The sequence below is a fragment of the Peromyscus leucopus genome, chromosome 3 (assembly GCF_004664715.2).
Source record: "Peromyscus leucopus breed LL Stock chromosome 3, UCI_PerLeu_2.1, whole genome shotgun sequence".
In the NCBI taxonomy this organism is placed as follows: domain Eukaryota; kingdom Metazoa; phylum Chordata; class Mammalia; order Rodentia; family Cricetidae; genus Peromyscus; species Peromyscus leucopus.
The window spans coordinates 38,248,324-38,266,764 of record NC_051065.1 but is presented as its reverse complement, the minus strand read 5'-3'; the positions used below and the strand labels follow the sequence as shown (position 1 = coordinate 38,266,764).

Below are 18,441 nucleotides of genomic sequence, written 5' to 3'. Positions count from 1 at the left end.
AGGAAACAGAGAGTTGGTTCTTCCAGAAAATCAACAAAATAGATAAATCCAAATTGACTAAACCTTAAACTATACTAACTCTTATCCAAACTAACTAAAAAGCAGAGAGATATCCAAATCAAAATCAGAAATGAAAACGGGGACCTAACAACAAACTCCAAGGAAATCCAGAGAATCATTAAGTCATACTTCAAAAACCTGTACTCCACAAAATTGAAAAATCTAAAAGAATGGACAAATTTTTTGATAGATATCACTTACCAAAGTCAAATCAAGATGAGATAAACAACTTAAATAGACCAATAACCCCTAAGGAAATAGAAACAGTCATTAAAAGCCTCCCAACCAAAAGAAAGCCCAGGGCCAGACTGTTTAAGTGCAGAGTTCTACCAGACTTTCAAAGAAAACCTAATACCAATACTCCTCAGATTATTCCACAAAATAGAAACAGAAGGAACATTGCCAAGTTCATTTTATGAGGTCATAGTCACCATGATACCCAAATCACACAAAGATCAACAAAGAAAGAGAATTACAGACCAATTTCCCTTGTGAACATTGATGCAAAAATACTCAATAAAATATTTGCAAACCAAATCAAGAACACATCAAAATGATCATCCACCATGATCAAGTAGGTTTCATTCCATAGATGCAGGGATGGTTTAACATATAAAAATCTGTCTGTGTAATCTACCATATAAACAAATTGAAAGAAAATAACACACACAATCATCTCATTAGATGCTCAAAACATCTTTGACAAAATCCAACACCTCTTCAGGATAAAAGTCTTGGATAGATCAGGGATTCAAGGGACATAAACATAATAAAAGCAATATACAGCAAGCCAATAGCCATCATCAAATTAAATGGATAGAAACTCAAAGCAATTCCACTGAAATCAGGAATAAGATAAAGCTGTCCACTCTCTTCATATCTATTCAATATAGTATTTAAAGTTCTAGATAGAGCAATAAACACATCTAAAGGAGATCAAGAGGCTATAAATCAGTAAAGAAGAATTCAAAGTATCACTACTCACAGAGGATATGATAGTATACATAAAAAATTCTACTAGGGAACTCCTACAGCTGATAAACGCCTCTGTAACCTGGATACAAGATAAAGCCAAAAAAGAAAAAGAAAAAAGAAAAATCAGTAGCCCTCCTATATACAAACAATACATAGTCTGAGAAAGAAATCATTTAAAAAAAAAAACACCCTTCACAATAGCCCACAAATATTATAAAATATCTTGGCATAACTCTAGCCAATCAAGTCAAAGACCTATATGACGAGAACTTCAAGTCTTCAAAGAAAGAAATTGGAGAAGATATCAGAAGATGGAAAGATCTCCCATGCTCATGGATCACTAGGATCAAAACAGTAAAAATGGCATCCAACCAATAACAATCTACAAGTTCCATGAAATCCCCATTAAAATCCCAACACAATTCTTTGCCAACCTTGAAATAACAATACTCAACTTTCAACTTCATATGGAAAATCAAAAACCCTAGGATGTTGGAAGGCCTTGCTGGTCAGAGGTTGCTGGTCATGGCCTGGCAGCTTTCTCCAAAGCTAGACAACATGAGGACTCCCTCCTCCCATTGAGACTTCCTACTCTCTGCCCTTATCTAGAGAATGTCTCTGGGCATGGAGCACAGACCTTATCTGAAAGCTGTCTCTAAGCCTGGATGCCTGATTTATCTCTAGAGTGACTCTTGGCACAGTCTCCTGCTAAAGCCTTTCCCCTGCTGCAGATATGGTAACTGAGACTTGTTCTAGGAGCTTTGCTATAGGACCCTGCTGCCACATAGGAAGCCTTATGATAGGAATGTGTCACTTAATGCAAATTAGGGTTTATCCCCAGGCTTCCCAATCCTATATATTCCTTATATTCTGAAATAAAGTTGAGCTGATTCACTGAAGTCATATCCCAGAGGGCTGTCTCCATCATACCCACAGCCATCAGAACCCTGTTCCCAGCTTATGGAGGCAATCCTGTTCCTCTACCCTCATGGACCAATATACCAAAGATTGAAGGAAGAAGAGGAGCCACAGATGGATAGCTAAAACAATCCTGTACAATATGAGAATGTCTAGAGGTATCGCTATCCCTGATTTCAAGATCTACTACAGAGTTATACAGTAATAAAAACAGCATGGTATTGGCATAAAAACAGACAGGTGGATCAATGGAATCAGATTGAAGACCCAGATATAAATCTGCACATCTATGAACACCTGATTTTTGACAAAGAAGCCAAAATTACACAATGGAAAAAAGAAAGCATCTTCAACAAATGGTGCTGGTCTAACTGAATGTCTGCATGTAGAAGAATGCAAATAGATCCATATCTATCACCCTGCACAAAATTCATGTCCAAGTAAATCAAAGACCTCAACATGAATCCAGATACACTGAACTTGATAGAAGAGAAAGTGGGGAGTAGCCTTGAATGCACTGGCACAGGAGACAACTTCCTGAATAGAACACCAATAGCACAGACACTGAGCAAAAATTAATATAAATGGGACCTCCTGAAACTGAAAAGCTTCTGTAAGGCAAAGGACATTGTCAATATGACAAAATATAAAATGGGAAAACCCCACATCTGACAGAGGGGCTGATTTCCAAAATATATAAAGAATTCAGGAAACTAGACATCAAAAAACCAAATAATCCAATCAAAAAATGAGGTGCAGATCTAAACAGCAAATTCTCAACAGAAGACTCTCAAATGGCTGAGAAACACTTAAGGAGATGTTCAACATCCTTAGCTATCAGGGAAATGCGAATCAAAATGAGAAGAATACTTCAGAATCAAACAATGAATCAGAATGTAAGCAAGAACTCATGCTATAACTTACACACTGATCAGTATGGCTAAAATAACAAAAAAAACATACAAATACAAAGATGAAAACACAAGTGACAGCTCATGCTGGAGAGGATGTGGAACAAGGGGAATACTCCTGCTTGTACTGATGTTTTGGCTGGAGTCAAGTGACTTTTAGAATTGAAAGAATCAACACTTTTAGTATTTATTTATTTTCTAGCATTCTCAATTTACAAACCCAAAGGGGAATGACTAATGGAAGTTCTCTGGTAGAGTCAACTAAGGGCTAAAATCAATTAGGGAATCTAAAAAGAAATTTATGTGCTCAGCCTGTGTTCTTAGAAGTAGCTAGGTAAAAGGTTAGGAGTCTGTATGTTAGTACAAGTCACAAGTAAGGTAAAACTGTCTTTTCTTCCTTCAGCGCTGCTTCTGGCTCAGCTATCTCGACAGCGCCATTTTCCAGCAGGGTGGGGGAAGTGTCCTTGGTCACTGGGCAACCTTCATAACAACATGGAGCATTTGGTTCATAAAAGCACTTTTGCTCTGAGTCAGTTGCTAAAGGGAACTTTTAGATCTAAGGATAATACCTAGGCTATGAGATAAAAGAAAAAGATTTGCAGATTCGCCTGCCTCTGCCTCCCAAGTGCTGGGATTAAAGGTGTGCACCACCACCGCCGGTGGACTACCAAGCGAGTCCAGGAAAGGCACAAGGCTACACAGAGAAACCCTGTCTCAGAAAACCAAAAATAAAAAAAATAAAGTAAAATAAAGAGGAGGAGGATTTAAGCTTAATTTGCACAAGAAACAAAGCTTGGCACCTATCATCCACCTGCATCCACCTGGCCTCGGTGGCTGTCTCATTGGATCAGTGGGAATGTTTACCTTATATCAGTAACTAGCAGATGGCTGATTACTCCCAGTAATTACAAGTGTAAATCTCTTTAATTAGTGTCTTGTGTTAATAAACCGGGGTGAAGGTAAGGAGTTAAGGATTTAAGGTTCGCTTCTCTTGTCTGTGGCAAGATGAGCTCAGGGCACACTAGTGCTCGTTTATCTACAGTCTGCCCTTGAATGTCTGAGAAGTATCTCAAATGAAATAACTTTTGCCGAGAGATGGCACTGGCCAGATGTCTGCAAATGAAGATAATTACAGAAAAGCAGACTCTATGCTAGAATAAGAGGAACAAAGGCCCGATTGTGGGAAAAGGGTCTTTGTTTGTGTGGTTGTTTTTACACATAGTCAAAGGGATGTCATCCATAGGCTCCAAACTTGTAGGGTAAATCATGCCCAATAAATAATCAGTCACACTGTTAGAAGTTGTTGGGAAAAGAATCAAACAGGAAAGCTACAACAGCACACAGGAAATTCACTGCAGGAAATGGCTGATACATTCCAAAGCCAATATCACCAAGACTCCTTGAATTTTGGCTTCTCTCCACCAGAGCCCTTGGCTCTGTTAGGTTTTAGCCTTGTCAGCTCCAGCTGAATTCCTACATCATATTTCTACGCTCGCAGCAAAAGACACAAGAAATTTGCAGGCAAATGGATGCAACTAGAAAAAAATCATCCTGAGTGAGGTAACCCAGACTGAAAAAGACAAACATGGTATATACTTACTCATAAGTGGATATTAGCTCTAAACAAAGGATAACCATGCTACAATCCACAGACCCAGAGAGATTAGGTAACAAGGATGATTCATGGGGGCATGCCCGGATCACCAGGAAGGAGAAATAGAAGAAATTTCATGAGTGGACTGAAGGCAGGTGGGGATGGAAACATGAGTGATCAGGTTGGGGGGTGTGGAGGGGGAGAGTACTGAAAGAAATTACTGGAAAGAAGGGCATTTCACAGTCAGGTTAAAAACCTGGTGCAATGGAATCTCCCGGAATCTACAAGGATGACCCCAGCTTAGACCCTAGTAATGGCAGATATGTAGCCTAAACTGGCCATCTCCTGTGACCAGATTGGTGCCTAGCCCAGTTATCATCAGGGAGACTTCATCCAGTAACTGATGGAAATAGATGCAGACCCACAGCCAAACATTAGGCAGAGTTTGGGGGATCCAACAGAAGAGGGGGAGAAAGGATTGTAGGAGCCAGAGGGGTCAAGGACACCACTAGAAAACTACAGAATCAACTAACCTGGGTTCGTAGGGGCTCACAGAGATGGAACCAACAACCAGGGAGCCTGTATGAGACTGACCTAGGCCCTCCGCATATATGTATGTGACAATTGTGTAGCTTGGTCCTCTTGTAGGACTCTTAACAGTGGGAACAGGGGCTCTCTCCCCTGACTCATTTATTGGCTTTTGGGACCCTACTCCCCATACTGGGTCACCTTGCTCAGCCTTAATACATGGGAAGGTGCTTAGTCTTACTGCAACTTGATATGTCATGTTTTGTTGATATGCATGGGAGGCCTGTCCTTTTCTGAATAGACATGGAGGAGGAGAGGATTGAGGGTGGGGTGGGAACAGAGTGGATGGGTAGGGAGGAGGAACTGGGAGGAGAGGAAGGAGGGGAAACTGCAGCCAGAATGTAAAATAAACAAATTTATTAAGGGGGGGGGGTAAAAAGTGTTTCTGGATGACATAGTTTAGGGAAAGTCACACAGCCTCCATCCTGTGTGCATCCATTTGGTGTGGCTGGGGGGACAGGTGGCGCTTACTTCCACCCCATTGTCCCTGGTGCAAACGCAAGGGAAGCGAGGAAACGCAGTCTTCCTGTGCATTCAGGAAGCGGGAGGGATATGACAGACTCAGGGTGTCTGTCACAGAGGCTAAAGGCAAATGCTGCACTTGGCTGAATGACCATGAGCTATGACTGTGAGATAGCAGCGTAGACAAGCATGCCCACTGTTCTCATAATTTCGTATACAGTTCTCAATAATTTGGAGAAGAAACAATATTGGAAAGAATTATTCTCAAACACCCCCAGATAATATTTCTTTAAGCTTGGTTCCTGGTCTAAACTTGTCTTTCACCTGAAACACTCCCTTCCTTGCTTGAGTGTCCATGTTCCAAGGATCTCTGCTGTCCTCTTTTTTTTTTTTTTTTCTTCCACATCTGTCTGAATCAGCAACTGCAGCTCTGCCACCTCCAGCAGCAGTTAGGCCGCAAGGGCCGCAACCAGAGGGAGTTCTGTTCCCTCAGCTCCAACCCTTGCAAAGCTTAGAAGGGAACCTACCTAAACCTCTGCCCTCTAAAGAACTCAGATTCAAAGGTTAAAGTGGAATTCTGCTCTTCAGAGGCTGAATAGCAAATAGCTCACCTCCTCTCCTTACTCATGACCTCCCAAAAGCCCTCATGGTTCTCCTCGCCCCTTTTTATAAACCCTTCTCCACCGGGCTCCTCCCTACCACTTCCTGTCAGCTAGTTGCTGACTCAGTCTCCCGACTGTAGGTGAATTTTATTTAATCAAACACATCTTTCCATCAGTAAACAAATGTTCCAGAGCATAAACAAAAATAACTCACCTTAAAATAATATTCTCCAACTAATCTCCACTAAGTTTCTTCTGCTCCAGGGTTCTATGACTCTTTCTGTGGTGCTCTGAGGAATGCAAATGTCATGTAAAATTGGGGAGCTATTGGAAGGACACTTCTCACCTGTGAACATCTGCGGACTCTTCCCTTCATGATTTCCATGGAAAGTTTCCAATCCAGGTGTAAATAAAGTGAAGCAACAGTCACTCTAAGGGCAACTGTATTTCTTTATGTATCTCTTTATCCTCATTTAGTACATAAATTATGTATTTCAAATCATGAAAATAGGAATTCAACCAACTTCAGTCATCCAGTGTACTCCTGTTACTAATTATTGAGTACCACCTCTCTGCTGGCAAGGGCAGCACCATGTAAACACAGCAGTCTCTGTCCTCGTGGAGCTAATGCACACAACAGAACACCAGGCAGCAAGCAACGTGCTACAGAAAAGTGAAACAAGACTGGTGGGAAATGTCGGCACTGTTTTAGTAGGATGACCCAGAGTCCCTGGGGCTGGAACAGGGTTAGCAAGAAGGCCAAATTGGCCAGAGCCACTAGTGGCAAGCAGTGAGACTAGAGAGGCTGATGACACAGAGTTTCAGGCTGGTCCAGGTTTGATGGGATCTTGTTGAGCAGAAGAGTGATAGAATCTCCTATATGTTGCTAAAAATGACTGCACTGAAAGTACAGGGTTGACTATCGGGGCAAAGATGGAGGCAGGCAAGGCAGATTCTTTGGGAAGACCCGGTAGTAATTTAGGGAGGTAGCAGAGAGGAAAAGGCTCTGAGCTTGCCTGGAAGGAGTCTCAGTCCGCAGGGAGGTCTGTGCCCTAGTACAGTTACAATTAACATGCCCAGAGAGCTGCTGTATTAGATATGTGCACATGGTGTTGCTGGAGCACTGGGCAGGAGAAGTACCGAAGTGGGTAGTGGGAGTCAGAGCCAAGAGAGCCTGGGAACGCAGCTGAAAGAGAAAATAGGAAGGCCCTGGTGCAGAAGGCGCTTGCTCTTTTGTGCTTTTTGTCAAACATGATATTTTCTTTTGGCAGCTTAACGGAAGAAAAGAGTCTCATACTAAAGGAATTTGAAAAGATACCTAAGCCAGGGGTAAGTATTAGAGTTTATTAAATGCAGCTGAATTCAGACGTCCCTTTAAAAATAACACCACACCCTGAAACATTTGAAATACCAAAAATCCACACTCATTGCAGATTCGGAGAGGAATATCTGCATCCTCATGAGTGATAATGAGTGAGGCAGGTGAAAAGCTTTCTGTGTTGAGGATCACATCAGGCTGCGTAGTCAGACAGTTCTGCTTCATTTATGAAGAAAGTAGGTTACATCTCCTCTGTAGTTACCACACCCAAACTTTCTGAGCATTCAGAGTTTGGTCATATGATGTCATACCGTGATCAAGCAACGTATACAAGAAAGCATTTAACTTAGAGCTCACAGTTACACAGGGTAGTATAGTCTCTGCCCATCATGGGGGAAGCACCGTGGCAGGCAGACAGGTGTGGTGCCGGAGCAGTAACTGAGAACGTATGTGGATCCAGAAAGGCAGAATGTGTGTGTGTGTGTGTGTGTGTGTGTGTGTGTGTGTGTGAGAGAGAGAGAGAGAGAGAGAGACAGAGAGACAGAGAGACAGAGAGACAGAGAGAGAGAGAGAGGAGAGAGAGAGAGGAGAGAGTTAGCAGGTTAGCAGAAAAGTGCGAGCTTTTGAAACCTCAGAGCCCACCCACCCCAGTGGCACACCTCCTCAACAGTTTCCCAATCCTTCTCAAACAGTCTCACCAACTAGGCACCCAGGATTCAAATAGATGAGCCTGTGGGGCCGTTCTCATTCAACCCCCACAATACTTACCTATTCCTGCATAACAAGCCATCTCAAAAGCTGGAGGCTTAACACAATAAGCATTTCTACTACAGTTCTGTGTTCTTCTGGTCTGAGCTGGCTTAGTTGGGCAGGGTCAGCTACATTGGCAGGTTAGTTATCTAAGGTCCCACATCACTTGTTGATCACATGATAGTGAGAGGGTTTCCAGCCTGAAGACATGCAAATCACAATATACAAGAACTTTTGAAGTTTCTATTTGAGTAAATTCTGGTCATATTCTTCTGTTAGTCAAAACAGTGGCTAGGATCATGTCCACAGAAGCTAGATTTGCCCTCTCCATGGAAAGAATAACAAAGACACATTTGGGGTCCAGGAATACCCTGGGGAGCAGGAGGAAAGTATGGCCAAGTTTTGAGACCTACAACAGAAAACATTGTTTCTACTTTCAGGACGTTGCTTTTAAAATGTGTTGTCAATGGTTCACTTCCATGGCCAGCTCACAAATCTGCTGAACTTTTAGTAAGATATTGTTAATTCTATATAAGTACATCTGTGATGGTTAATATTGATTGTAAACTTAGCAAGACGTAGACTCTCCCAGCAGACAAGTCTCAGCATTCTTTTGGGGATCATCTAGATTAGGTTAGTCTCTGGGCATGACTATGAGGAATATTGGCTAATGGAGATGGGAAGAACCACCTTAACAGGGGTGGCGTCGTTGCATGGACCGGAGTCCTGCACCGAATAAAAAGGAGAATGCCAGCTGAGCACTAGCATTCACTGTTATGTGCTTCTTGACTGGGATGAGCAACCAGTTCAAGCTCATGCTGCCAGGACTCCCCTACTACACCTTCATCAAAGCAAAGCCTCCCTTCCCTTCATTGTTCTTGTCGGGGTATTTAATAACCACAACGAGATAACATCTAACCACCATTTACAACACACCACACACAAGCCACAGACACTCACACACACCACAGACTCTCTCACATACAGTCACACACACACACACACACACACACACACACACACTCAGACATAGTCACACCACACACAAGCCACAGACACTCACACACACCACAGACTCTCTCACATACAGTCACACACACACACACACACACACACACACACACTCACACATAGTCACACCACACACAAGCCACAGACACTCACACACACCACAGACTCTCTCACATACAGTCACACACACACACACACACACACACTCACACATAGTCACACCACACACAAGCCACAGACACTCACACACACCACAGACTCTCTCACATACAGTCACACACACACACACACATAGTCACACCACACACAAGCCACAGACACTCACACACACCACAGACTCACATACAGTCACACACACACACATACTCACACATAGTCACACCACACACACAAGAGAGAAAGAGAGGGGGTGGTTTTGGTGACTTATTTTACTTTCTTTTGGCAGTAGAAGGGAATAAGAAAGCTCAGCACAGGCTAATAAATCTATCTACGTGGCCATTCTTAGCAGATAGCCTTTCTGAGTACAGTAGTAAGGACAGGAGCACAATCTCCTGAGCCTGGGGAGGACACTGAGGAACAGAATGCACAGAGGTAATATTAATAAATGTGGGTGCTACTGTGTGGAAATGTGAGCCTCCTCATGGCCAGTTGCCATGTATGACTCAGGTTAACCACAGGCAGGCATTCAAAGATTGTTTGCATCTGATTTTGTCAAATCCCAGTACTACAAGAAAACAGAATGTACATTTTCACAGTGCTTTTTGGTATGAAATATAAATTAACATAGAGAAGAAAACATTTAAAACATGAACCACTGAGCTAAAAAGTACTTCAAAACTGTCACATCCTTAGTTGATGTGGTATAATTGGCATGCTGTGACTGAAGGTGCCAGGCGTAAGTTACCCCCTTCCTGGGAATCACTTATGAGTCTTCAAACATGTGCCAACAATATGGTAAGTGGACCTACTTTCAGTTTAGCTTTAAGTAGAGAAGCACTCACCTGGACTTTCTAACTGGCCATTTCCATGACTTTTACAGGAAATGGAGAAGAAGATGAAAATCCTGAGAGAAAGCACCGAAGAGCTGCGCAAGGAAGTGATACAGAAGAGACTGGAAATCAAAATCCTGCGGGAAGACGTGATGTCCAAGCAGAAGCAGCTTCTAAAGGAGCAGAAGGAGCTGGACGAGCTGAACGAATGCCAGGTTGGGCTGAAGGTATGCTGTGGACAATCCGTGACTGTTTAAACATGTGCCTGTGTGGGCGTTGAAGCCCACGGGATGAGGTTAGCTACTTGCTTGTGACCAAAAGAGCTGTCACACTAACTGAGTGGTTGTGCATCATGAAGGACCCTGCCAAAGACAACCTAAATTCTAGGAATTTACCAATGGCGTGAGGGTGTTTGATAGGAAAAGACGTGAGAAATCCTGATGACACTGTCGTAACGTGCAGGCCTGCCCCTGGAGAACTGGCCGCCAGCATCTGAAGTGAGCATCACAGACACACGTGATTCCCTGTGAGAAACCGAATGTTCAGTCTTCCTGTTTGTCTCTGTTGCCTTATCCTTGTGTGCTCGATTCCACTCTTCCTTTTACTGGAAAAGTGACAAGAAGCCTATGTTAATGTTTTAGGAAATAATGAATCAAAATGAATTTCATTTTGAAAAATATATAATAATTCTCAAGACAAGTTAAAGAACCTCGAGTTACTTAAGGGAGAGCTCCCAAAATTCACTGGCTTAGAAAACACTTGAGATTTACTCTGGCCATTTCCCTAAGCTCTCAGTGCACGCCCATCTTCTCTGGGAAACAGGCTCTAAGAAGAGAGTCCTTTGACATCAAGAGCCCTGTGCGGCTTCAGGCCCATCGCCTGCATGAACCTCTCAAGGGTTTGGACTAAGTTAGCAACTGTAACTTTTTTGCTTGAAGAGGGACTTCCATATTGCGAAGCTTCAGCCCTATAAACCTGGGTCTGCTCCAGGACTGAGCAAGACCCTGCAGAGAAGCATTCCACCCTGTCAGTGCAGTGCTGGGTTTAACTTTGTGCTCACATGTGGCTCCAGACCCCAAAATCTGGTGAACACCCTGGATACAAAGGGTCCCTTTCATCACCGCTAACGCAATGCCTGAGCTGAACCGTCCATGAATTCACACAGCTGGCAGAATCTAAGTGTCCACAGGTTTAGCTTCTGACCTTGGCCCTGCATGTGTGCTCACATGTGTGACTACAGGCAGTGTTTTTCGTGTCTCCTGTCAGTCTTAGGCAGGGCTCCCCAGAGGCAGCGTCTGAGGCAGTCAGTGCAGGAGAAGCCTATATGGCTCAGAGGGAAGCAGGGTAGAGCTAGAGAAGGAGACAGGCTGGACACAGGCTTTCTGTAGAACTCTAGTCTCAGAGAGAACCCTGGATCTTGAGTTGAATCACAGACTGTTCTCCTGAGCCAAGGAGCATGGGGTATTATCTCATTGCATGAGCTAGCCCTGGCTACAGCCTCCTCCATACTTCTCCCACCCCAGGGAAAAGGGGACTCTTAGCAGGGCACCAACAGCAGTTGCCTCACTTTGTCTTCTTTTTGAGACAGTAACAAGTATAATGACCTTATAAGGCCAGTGTGAATATTGGGGGAAATAAAGTATACAGGGTAGACGGTAAAAGTTCTACAAAATTTAATTTTCCTCTCATTTAATTTGCTTGCTTAATTGACTACATAACATGCTTGTATTTCTTTACTAGGATGACGTGGTCCACCATCAAAGTATTCCTGTACAAATTACAAAGGAGATAGAAAAAATGACACGCAAAAAAATGTATGACTCAATACTTTTATTCTGAATCCCTCCTAGGCCACCCTCTCCCAAATAATGTGTGTGCATGCTATAAGTTTTGGAAATTATAATCTTGGAACTATCTGACTCTGGTGCCACCTGGGCTTTGTGTATTTGGTGTTTAAAAGGAAGTAATACAGCAAATGATAATGATTGGTTCTGTTCCAATTTTCAAATCATATTTCTATGGAGACCTTCAGCAACTTCTTTAGGACTGGAGATTAACCATTTTAACTTAGAATGTCATTGTCCTGAAAAATGCTCAGGCAGCCAGCAGCCCAAAAGATAGCAACTTCTCACTGTGTACCTGTTTACCCTCAGACATTCGGAGTAGATTTGGATGTAAAGATCATTGGGAAATTCTCAATATTTCAGTGATCAAAAAGAAAATAAAAGGTTAGTGTAGCAAGCTTTGTTGTCAGCCACCTGCTCACAAATAATGACACAGAGACTTCTTATTATGAAAGCTCGGCCTTAGCTATATATTAAGCTATAGATTAATATATATATTAATCTATGTTCTGCCTTGTAGCTTTTTACCTTTCTTTCATTCTGTATGTCTGACTTCCTTCATGTCATATTGGCATCTGACATGTTCCTGGATTCATCTCCTACTTCCTTTCTCTCTTCCTGGAAGTCCCACCTATACCTCCTGCATAGCTATTGGCCATTCAGCTCTTTATTAAACCAATAAAGTAATATATCTTCACACAGTGTACAAACATGCCACAACATTTAACATAGATTAATACAAAAAGGTTAATTTAAGTTATAAGAGCTAGTTGAGACAAGCCTAAGGTAAAGGCTGAGTTTCACAATTAATATAAATCTCTGTGTTATTATTTCGGAGCTGACTAGTGGGACAGAGAAGTACTCATTGCAGGTTAGTGCATATAAAAATATTCTAGAGAAAAAATATGATTACTCTAGTAACCAGTCTTAAAAGAATACCAGAAAATGGGGCAGTATGATTCTAAAATCCAAGATCACCAGAAGTAAAGCTGAAAAAGTCAGGACTGGTCCCGGAAGCTGGTCAGTCAGGATGAGGGCAGAAAGCACAGGAGACAGAGGCTGGGATGAGGAGAAGAGAGAATGGGCACATGCCTGTCCTCGGGGGCATCTGGGAAGTTATCCCCCATCCTACTTCCATTTTTTATGTGATAGAATACCCTGACAGACAACAACATAGGGAAGAAAGGAGTTTATTTCAGCTGACAATTCCAGGCTACAGTCTCTCATCATGTGGAAGTCAAGACAGGAATTCCCAGCAGCTAACCACAACACAGCCAGAGTCAAGAGCAGAGAAAAATGTGTGCTCACTAGCTTGCTGGTACTCAGCTCTATTTCTCCCTCTTATACAGTTTGGGACCTCCCTGCCTAAGGAATGGTGCCACTCACAAGGGACTGTGTCTTCCCACATCCATTTACTTAATTAAGACAATCTCCCACAGACATCCCTGTGGGTTATGACCCACTTGGGGGTCACATATCAGATATTTACATTATGATTCATAACAGCAAAATTACAGTTATGAAGTATCAATGAAATAATTTTATGGTTGGGGGTCACCACAACATGAGGAACTGTAGTAAAGGGTCACAGCGTTAGGAAGGTTGAGTACCACTGCCATAGACCAATCCAATATAGACAGTTCCCCATTGAGACTCTCTTCCCAAATGATTCAAGTTGATGATGAAAGCTAACCATCACACCTCCCAAGTCCCTCTCACCTTTGACCTTCACAAACTTCTAAGCTCAATGAACTTATGATAAGTGTATTTTTGCCTGATAATAGGTAGAGACAGCATGAACTCAAAATAAGTCCTCTTACTTCTGTCTGTGTTCTTACAGAGAAATGGAAAAGAAAAATATCATCTTGGAGCAAGAAGTCAAAGAGCTGAATGAGTCTTTAAAGAAGCTTGAAAACAAAGTCAATGCTCTTGTGGAAGAGAAGGATGACGTCATAAAGGAAGTTGAGGGCAAGCGAGCCTTGCTGGAAGTCAAAGAACGAGAATATAACCAACTACTTAAGCTGCTGGAGTTAACCAAAGAGAACGAAGCTTCCTCACTAGCAGAAAGGTCACTTCTATTTCTGTCATCTTCATTTTAATCAGTGTAGTCTCAAAGCTTCAAAACATTATCAATTAATTGTATGCAATTCAATAGCAAGTTGTAGAATTTTAAACCCATTTTTACCATTAATTAAATGTACCATCAAAACATTTTGAAGCATGTTTTTCTATTCTTCAGTCACAATTTTCCTCAGTTCTATGATTCGAAATTTAAGAATAAAATCCATTGTTTGCTTTAAGTTTGTGGGGGATTGTATCACTGGAATGTGCTACGGAGTCCAGAAATTTGCCAACCAATGAGTGGTATTTCTGATCTAATCCCAACCTTTTCTGGATGAGGGAGATGTCAATGTGTGATCCCACATTGGAGCATTTTACTTCTGAGTTTGTGTACGTGTGGGAGTGGGGTGTGCACACACAATGTTTTCACTAGAGTACAGGGACCAGAGGTCACAACCTCTGTTGTCTACCTTGTCTTTTGAGACAGTCTCACTGGCACCTTGGACTGCCTGACTAGGCTATCCTAGCTGGATAGTGAGCTCCAGGGGACTGGCTGTCTTCACCTCCCCACACTGGGATTACAAGTGGGTTCTACCACTCACAGCTAGTTAGTTACATGGACACGGGGGCCTCAATCCCTATGTGTGTGAGGCAAGCCCTTTACCAATGGCAGAATATCCCGAGTCACTGACTTTGCTTAAGGCCAGAGTTTTAACCCAGGGCTTCACTCCTGAGGTGCCAGCGCTCTACCACTGAACTTTACTCTCAGCCTTACTTCTTACATTTCAGTAAAAAATCAAGGAAACTTGAGAACTGTGTCTCTCTGGCCTATCATTTCATTTGGGGAGTTTATTGGATTGTATTTCTAAATGATAGCAATACACAAAACTGGCTGGCTTGGGCATTGTTTATGATTTATGGTTGTAATGTAAGGAAAATTCTGTGTATATCCTTGAGAGTGCTGTCTTTGATAAGCTTAGAAAAGTGTGAAAGACAGTGGGTGACATCACTTTCATCTTTACCCTTGACCCGGACAGAGGGATCTTGGATCTCAACCTACGAAACTGCCTCATTGACAAACAGAACTACCATGATGAACTTTCTCGTAAGCAAAGGGAGAAAGAACGAGATTTTCGGAACCTGAAGAAGACAGAGCTGCTCCTGAAGGTGTCCTTGGATGCGCTCACTCAGACACAAGCCCTGAATCAAAGACTTCTACTTGAGGTGGGTATGAGAAACACCGTCTAGGCTTTTAAACTTAGGGATCTCTTTCAAATGGCATTAGGATTTTGCTATCAATAGTAAAAGAAGGGAAGGTGACAGTGGGAGAGCAATTCGAGGATGCAGCATCCTGTTAGACTCCTGGTGTAGTATTTTCCACCTCTTTTTCTAGCCCAAGACTAGCAGAATGTTTTGCTTTGATTGGGCAGGGAAGTAATTGGATCAGCCAGTTTGGGAAGGGCCTAGACTTGTGGTATACAGCACAAAGGTAACCCAGAACACAAGTTCCACTGCTAGCCAAAGATAACCCAGAACCCAAGGTTGGGCTGTTAGCCATAGGTAGCCCAGTACCCAAGGTTGGGCTGTTAGCCAAAGGTAGCCCAGTACCCAAGGTTGGGCTGTTAGCCAAAGGTAGCCCAGTACCCAAGGTTAGACTGCTAGCCAAAGGTAGCCCAGTACCCAAGGTTGGGCTGCTAGCCAAAGGTAGCCCAGTACCCAAGGTTGGCCTGCCTGGATAGTTTTGTGCATCATGAGAAGTGGTCTCCAGTCAGAGGATGCTTGAAATAATGTTATCTGACTGTCTCTACTCTGAGGGCTGAGGAGTTTGACTCTGTTACCCTAGAGTCTCCTTTCTTTCAGACAGCATCTGCTGTACTGAATGACTCCATGCTCATGGAAAAGCAGAGGGTCCTTGAGAAACTGCCTTCTTATGCTGAAGGCTGTGTTGGTGCATTCTTTGGTGAAAATGGGATCAGGTCTCTGAGGTGAGATAGCAGATTTTCACAGAACCTGTTCTTTTCTGGACTGTCATGTTCCAGGACCTTGTGGATGTTCATGACCTCAGAAGTAAACAACCATTTCCAATTCTTCTAGACATGTCTGAACCTAACCTGTGCCTGGTTCTCTTCTTTTGGGTTCATGGAAAGTTTACATTGCTCATGTCCTTTGCATTTAAGAAATCACAAAATGGGCTGGAGAGATGATGGCTCAGAGGTTAAGAGCTGTGCTTAACAGCTGTGCTTCAGAGGTCCTGAGTTCAATTCCCAGAAACCACATGGTGGCTCACAACCATGTATAATGAGATCTGGTGCCCTCTTCTGGAATGCAAGCATTTATGCAGACAGAGCACTGTATACATAATAAATAAATAAATCTTAAAAAAATCACATAACTAGTTCAGGTCAGTGGATTGTGGGGAAAAGTGACATGCCATTTTTAACTTAGGGTATTTCATTGCCAGTGTGAAATCTTCTGGCTCTTTATTTCTCTCTTGTGGTAACTCTGGGAGATGTTACAGAATGGAGGTGCTGTAAGGTGGGAGCAACCAGAAATACTGAGCCACAGAAGTCTCATCTTTGGGCTCCAGTGATGATGATTCAGCGATGATGGGTTAAGAGCAATAGCTGCTCTTCTAGAGGACAAGGGGACAAGGGATTGGTTCTCAATACCCACATGATGCTTTACAGCCGTCCATAGCTCCAGTTCTGGAAGTCCATTTTCTTTCAGTCTCTCTGTGTCCTTATTTATGTGTGTCGTCGTACACAGCACATACCTTTAAACTCTTGCCAGAGAAGATAAAACCTTTGCACTCTTGTATTTAGCTCAAATATTAATATTTAATGTAATTGTGGGTGGACTTGGACAATGGCCATACAGTAACTGTTCCTCTGTCCCATTTGCCTATGTTCTATCTTCTCTCCTTTATTTTTTTCTTTTAGATTCACCAGTATTCACTGTTCTGGTTTTCACATTTTGGATACTCACTAGTTGGGTTTGCACTGTCCTTGCCTTTTCAATGCTTACCATATTGAGTAGAATAGTCATTCTGGCCTTAGTGGGGCCCAGTGTGGATGAATACTTTTACCATCCCCAGATGGTGCTAGAACCCTTGAAGACCTTCACTCTGTTTGCCTTTGTAAGTCTAATTCTTCCAAACACACTTTTAATGTCACTTTGCAAGTTATTCTTATTAAAGGTTGACTAATTACAAGCTACTCCTTAGCCTCAGCACAGCCCACCAGAATGTGAAGTTGGATCTCTGTACACACGGACTCAGAAAGAAAGAAGCCCTGTCCCCAATCACATCCTCCTTTTAATCCAATGCTATTGCTTCAGCTGAATCTTTTGAGATCTCTTCATATACTATGTGACATTCTTATATCCAACCGCCTGTTTGAGGGAAAGAGCACCTGTTAGTAGGTCCCTGAGAAACGAGACTGGAAAATAACTTGTGTGTCAGAAAATACTTTCTCCTCATGAAAAGCACAGATAAATAATGTTTAATTAGATGTAGAATCAATTTTGACAACTGATCTTGTAATTTTTACTGTAAGGATAAGGATTTGGCTCTCTTAGATCCCCATCCACACCACACAATTGTCTGCTCCTCCACACACCAAATATTCTCTTGTAATTTTAGATACCTCGGAATTTGGTAGTTACACTGCTATGAACACATTAGGTACCTGAATCAGACAGTAAACGCATAGTTGGCTGTTCTACAAATGGTATGTTTCTGGGGCTTTATAACTGTCTTAGTTAGGGTTTCTATTGCTGCAACCAACACCATGACCAAAGAGCAAGTTGGGGAGGAAAGGGTTTATTAGGCTTACACTTCAGCATTTTTTTTTTAGCTCAGCCTTAGCTTAGGCTTCATCCCAATTAGCTCTTATAACAAATAAACCCATATTTTTTTTAAAGATTTATTTATTTGTTTATTTATTAGGTATACAGCATGTATGACTGCAGGCCAGAAGAGGGCACCAGATCTCATTACAGATGGTTGTGAGCCACCATGTGGTTGCTGGGAATTGAACTCAGGACCTCTGGAAGAGCAGTCAGTGCTCTTAACCTCTGAGCCATCTCTCCAGCCCCACTTCAGCATTTTTGTTCATCACTGAAGGAAGTCAAGACAGGAACTCAAAATAGGACAGGATTCCGGAGGTAGGAGCTGATGCAGAAGCCATGGAGGGGTGCTTACTGGCTTGCTTCCCCTGGCTTGCTCAGCCCACCTTCTTTTTTTTTTTTTACAGTTTGAGCTTTTATTTTTTTTTCCTTTTTTTGTGATATACATTTTTTATTTTACAATATCATTCAGTTCTACATATCAGCCATGGGTTCCCCTATTCTCCCCCCTC

At 42.4% G+C, this 18,441-nt stretch overlaps 1 protein-coding gene across 2 annotated transcripts in view; it reads left to right on the top strand.

The window, feature by feature from the left end:
* The window catches only part of Ccdc146 (coiled-coil domain containing 146), a 157,663-nt gene that overhangs the window by 110,845 nt on the left and 28,377 nt on the right, over positions 1-18,441 (top strand). For both annotated transcript variants that reach the window (XM_028890906.2, XM_037203559.1), the window contains exons 5-9: positions 7,382-7,439; positions 10,229-10,405; positions 11,919-11,992; positions 13,863-14,090; positions 15,121-15,307. In XM_028890906.2, the coding sequence (XP_028746739.1) occupies positions 7,382-7,439; positions 10,229-10,405; positions 11,919-11,992; positions 13,863-14,090; positions 15,121-15,307 (724 nt within the window). The remainder of the gene's footprint in view (positions 1-7,381; positions 7,440-10,228; positions 10,406-11,918; positions 11,993-13,862; positions 14,091-15,120; positions 15,308-18,441) is intronic.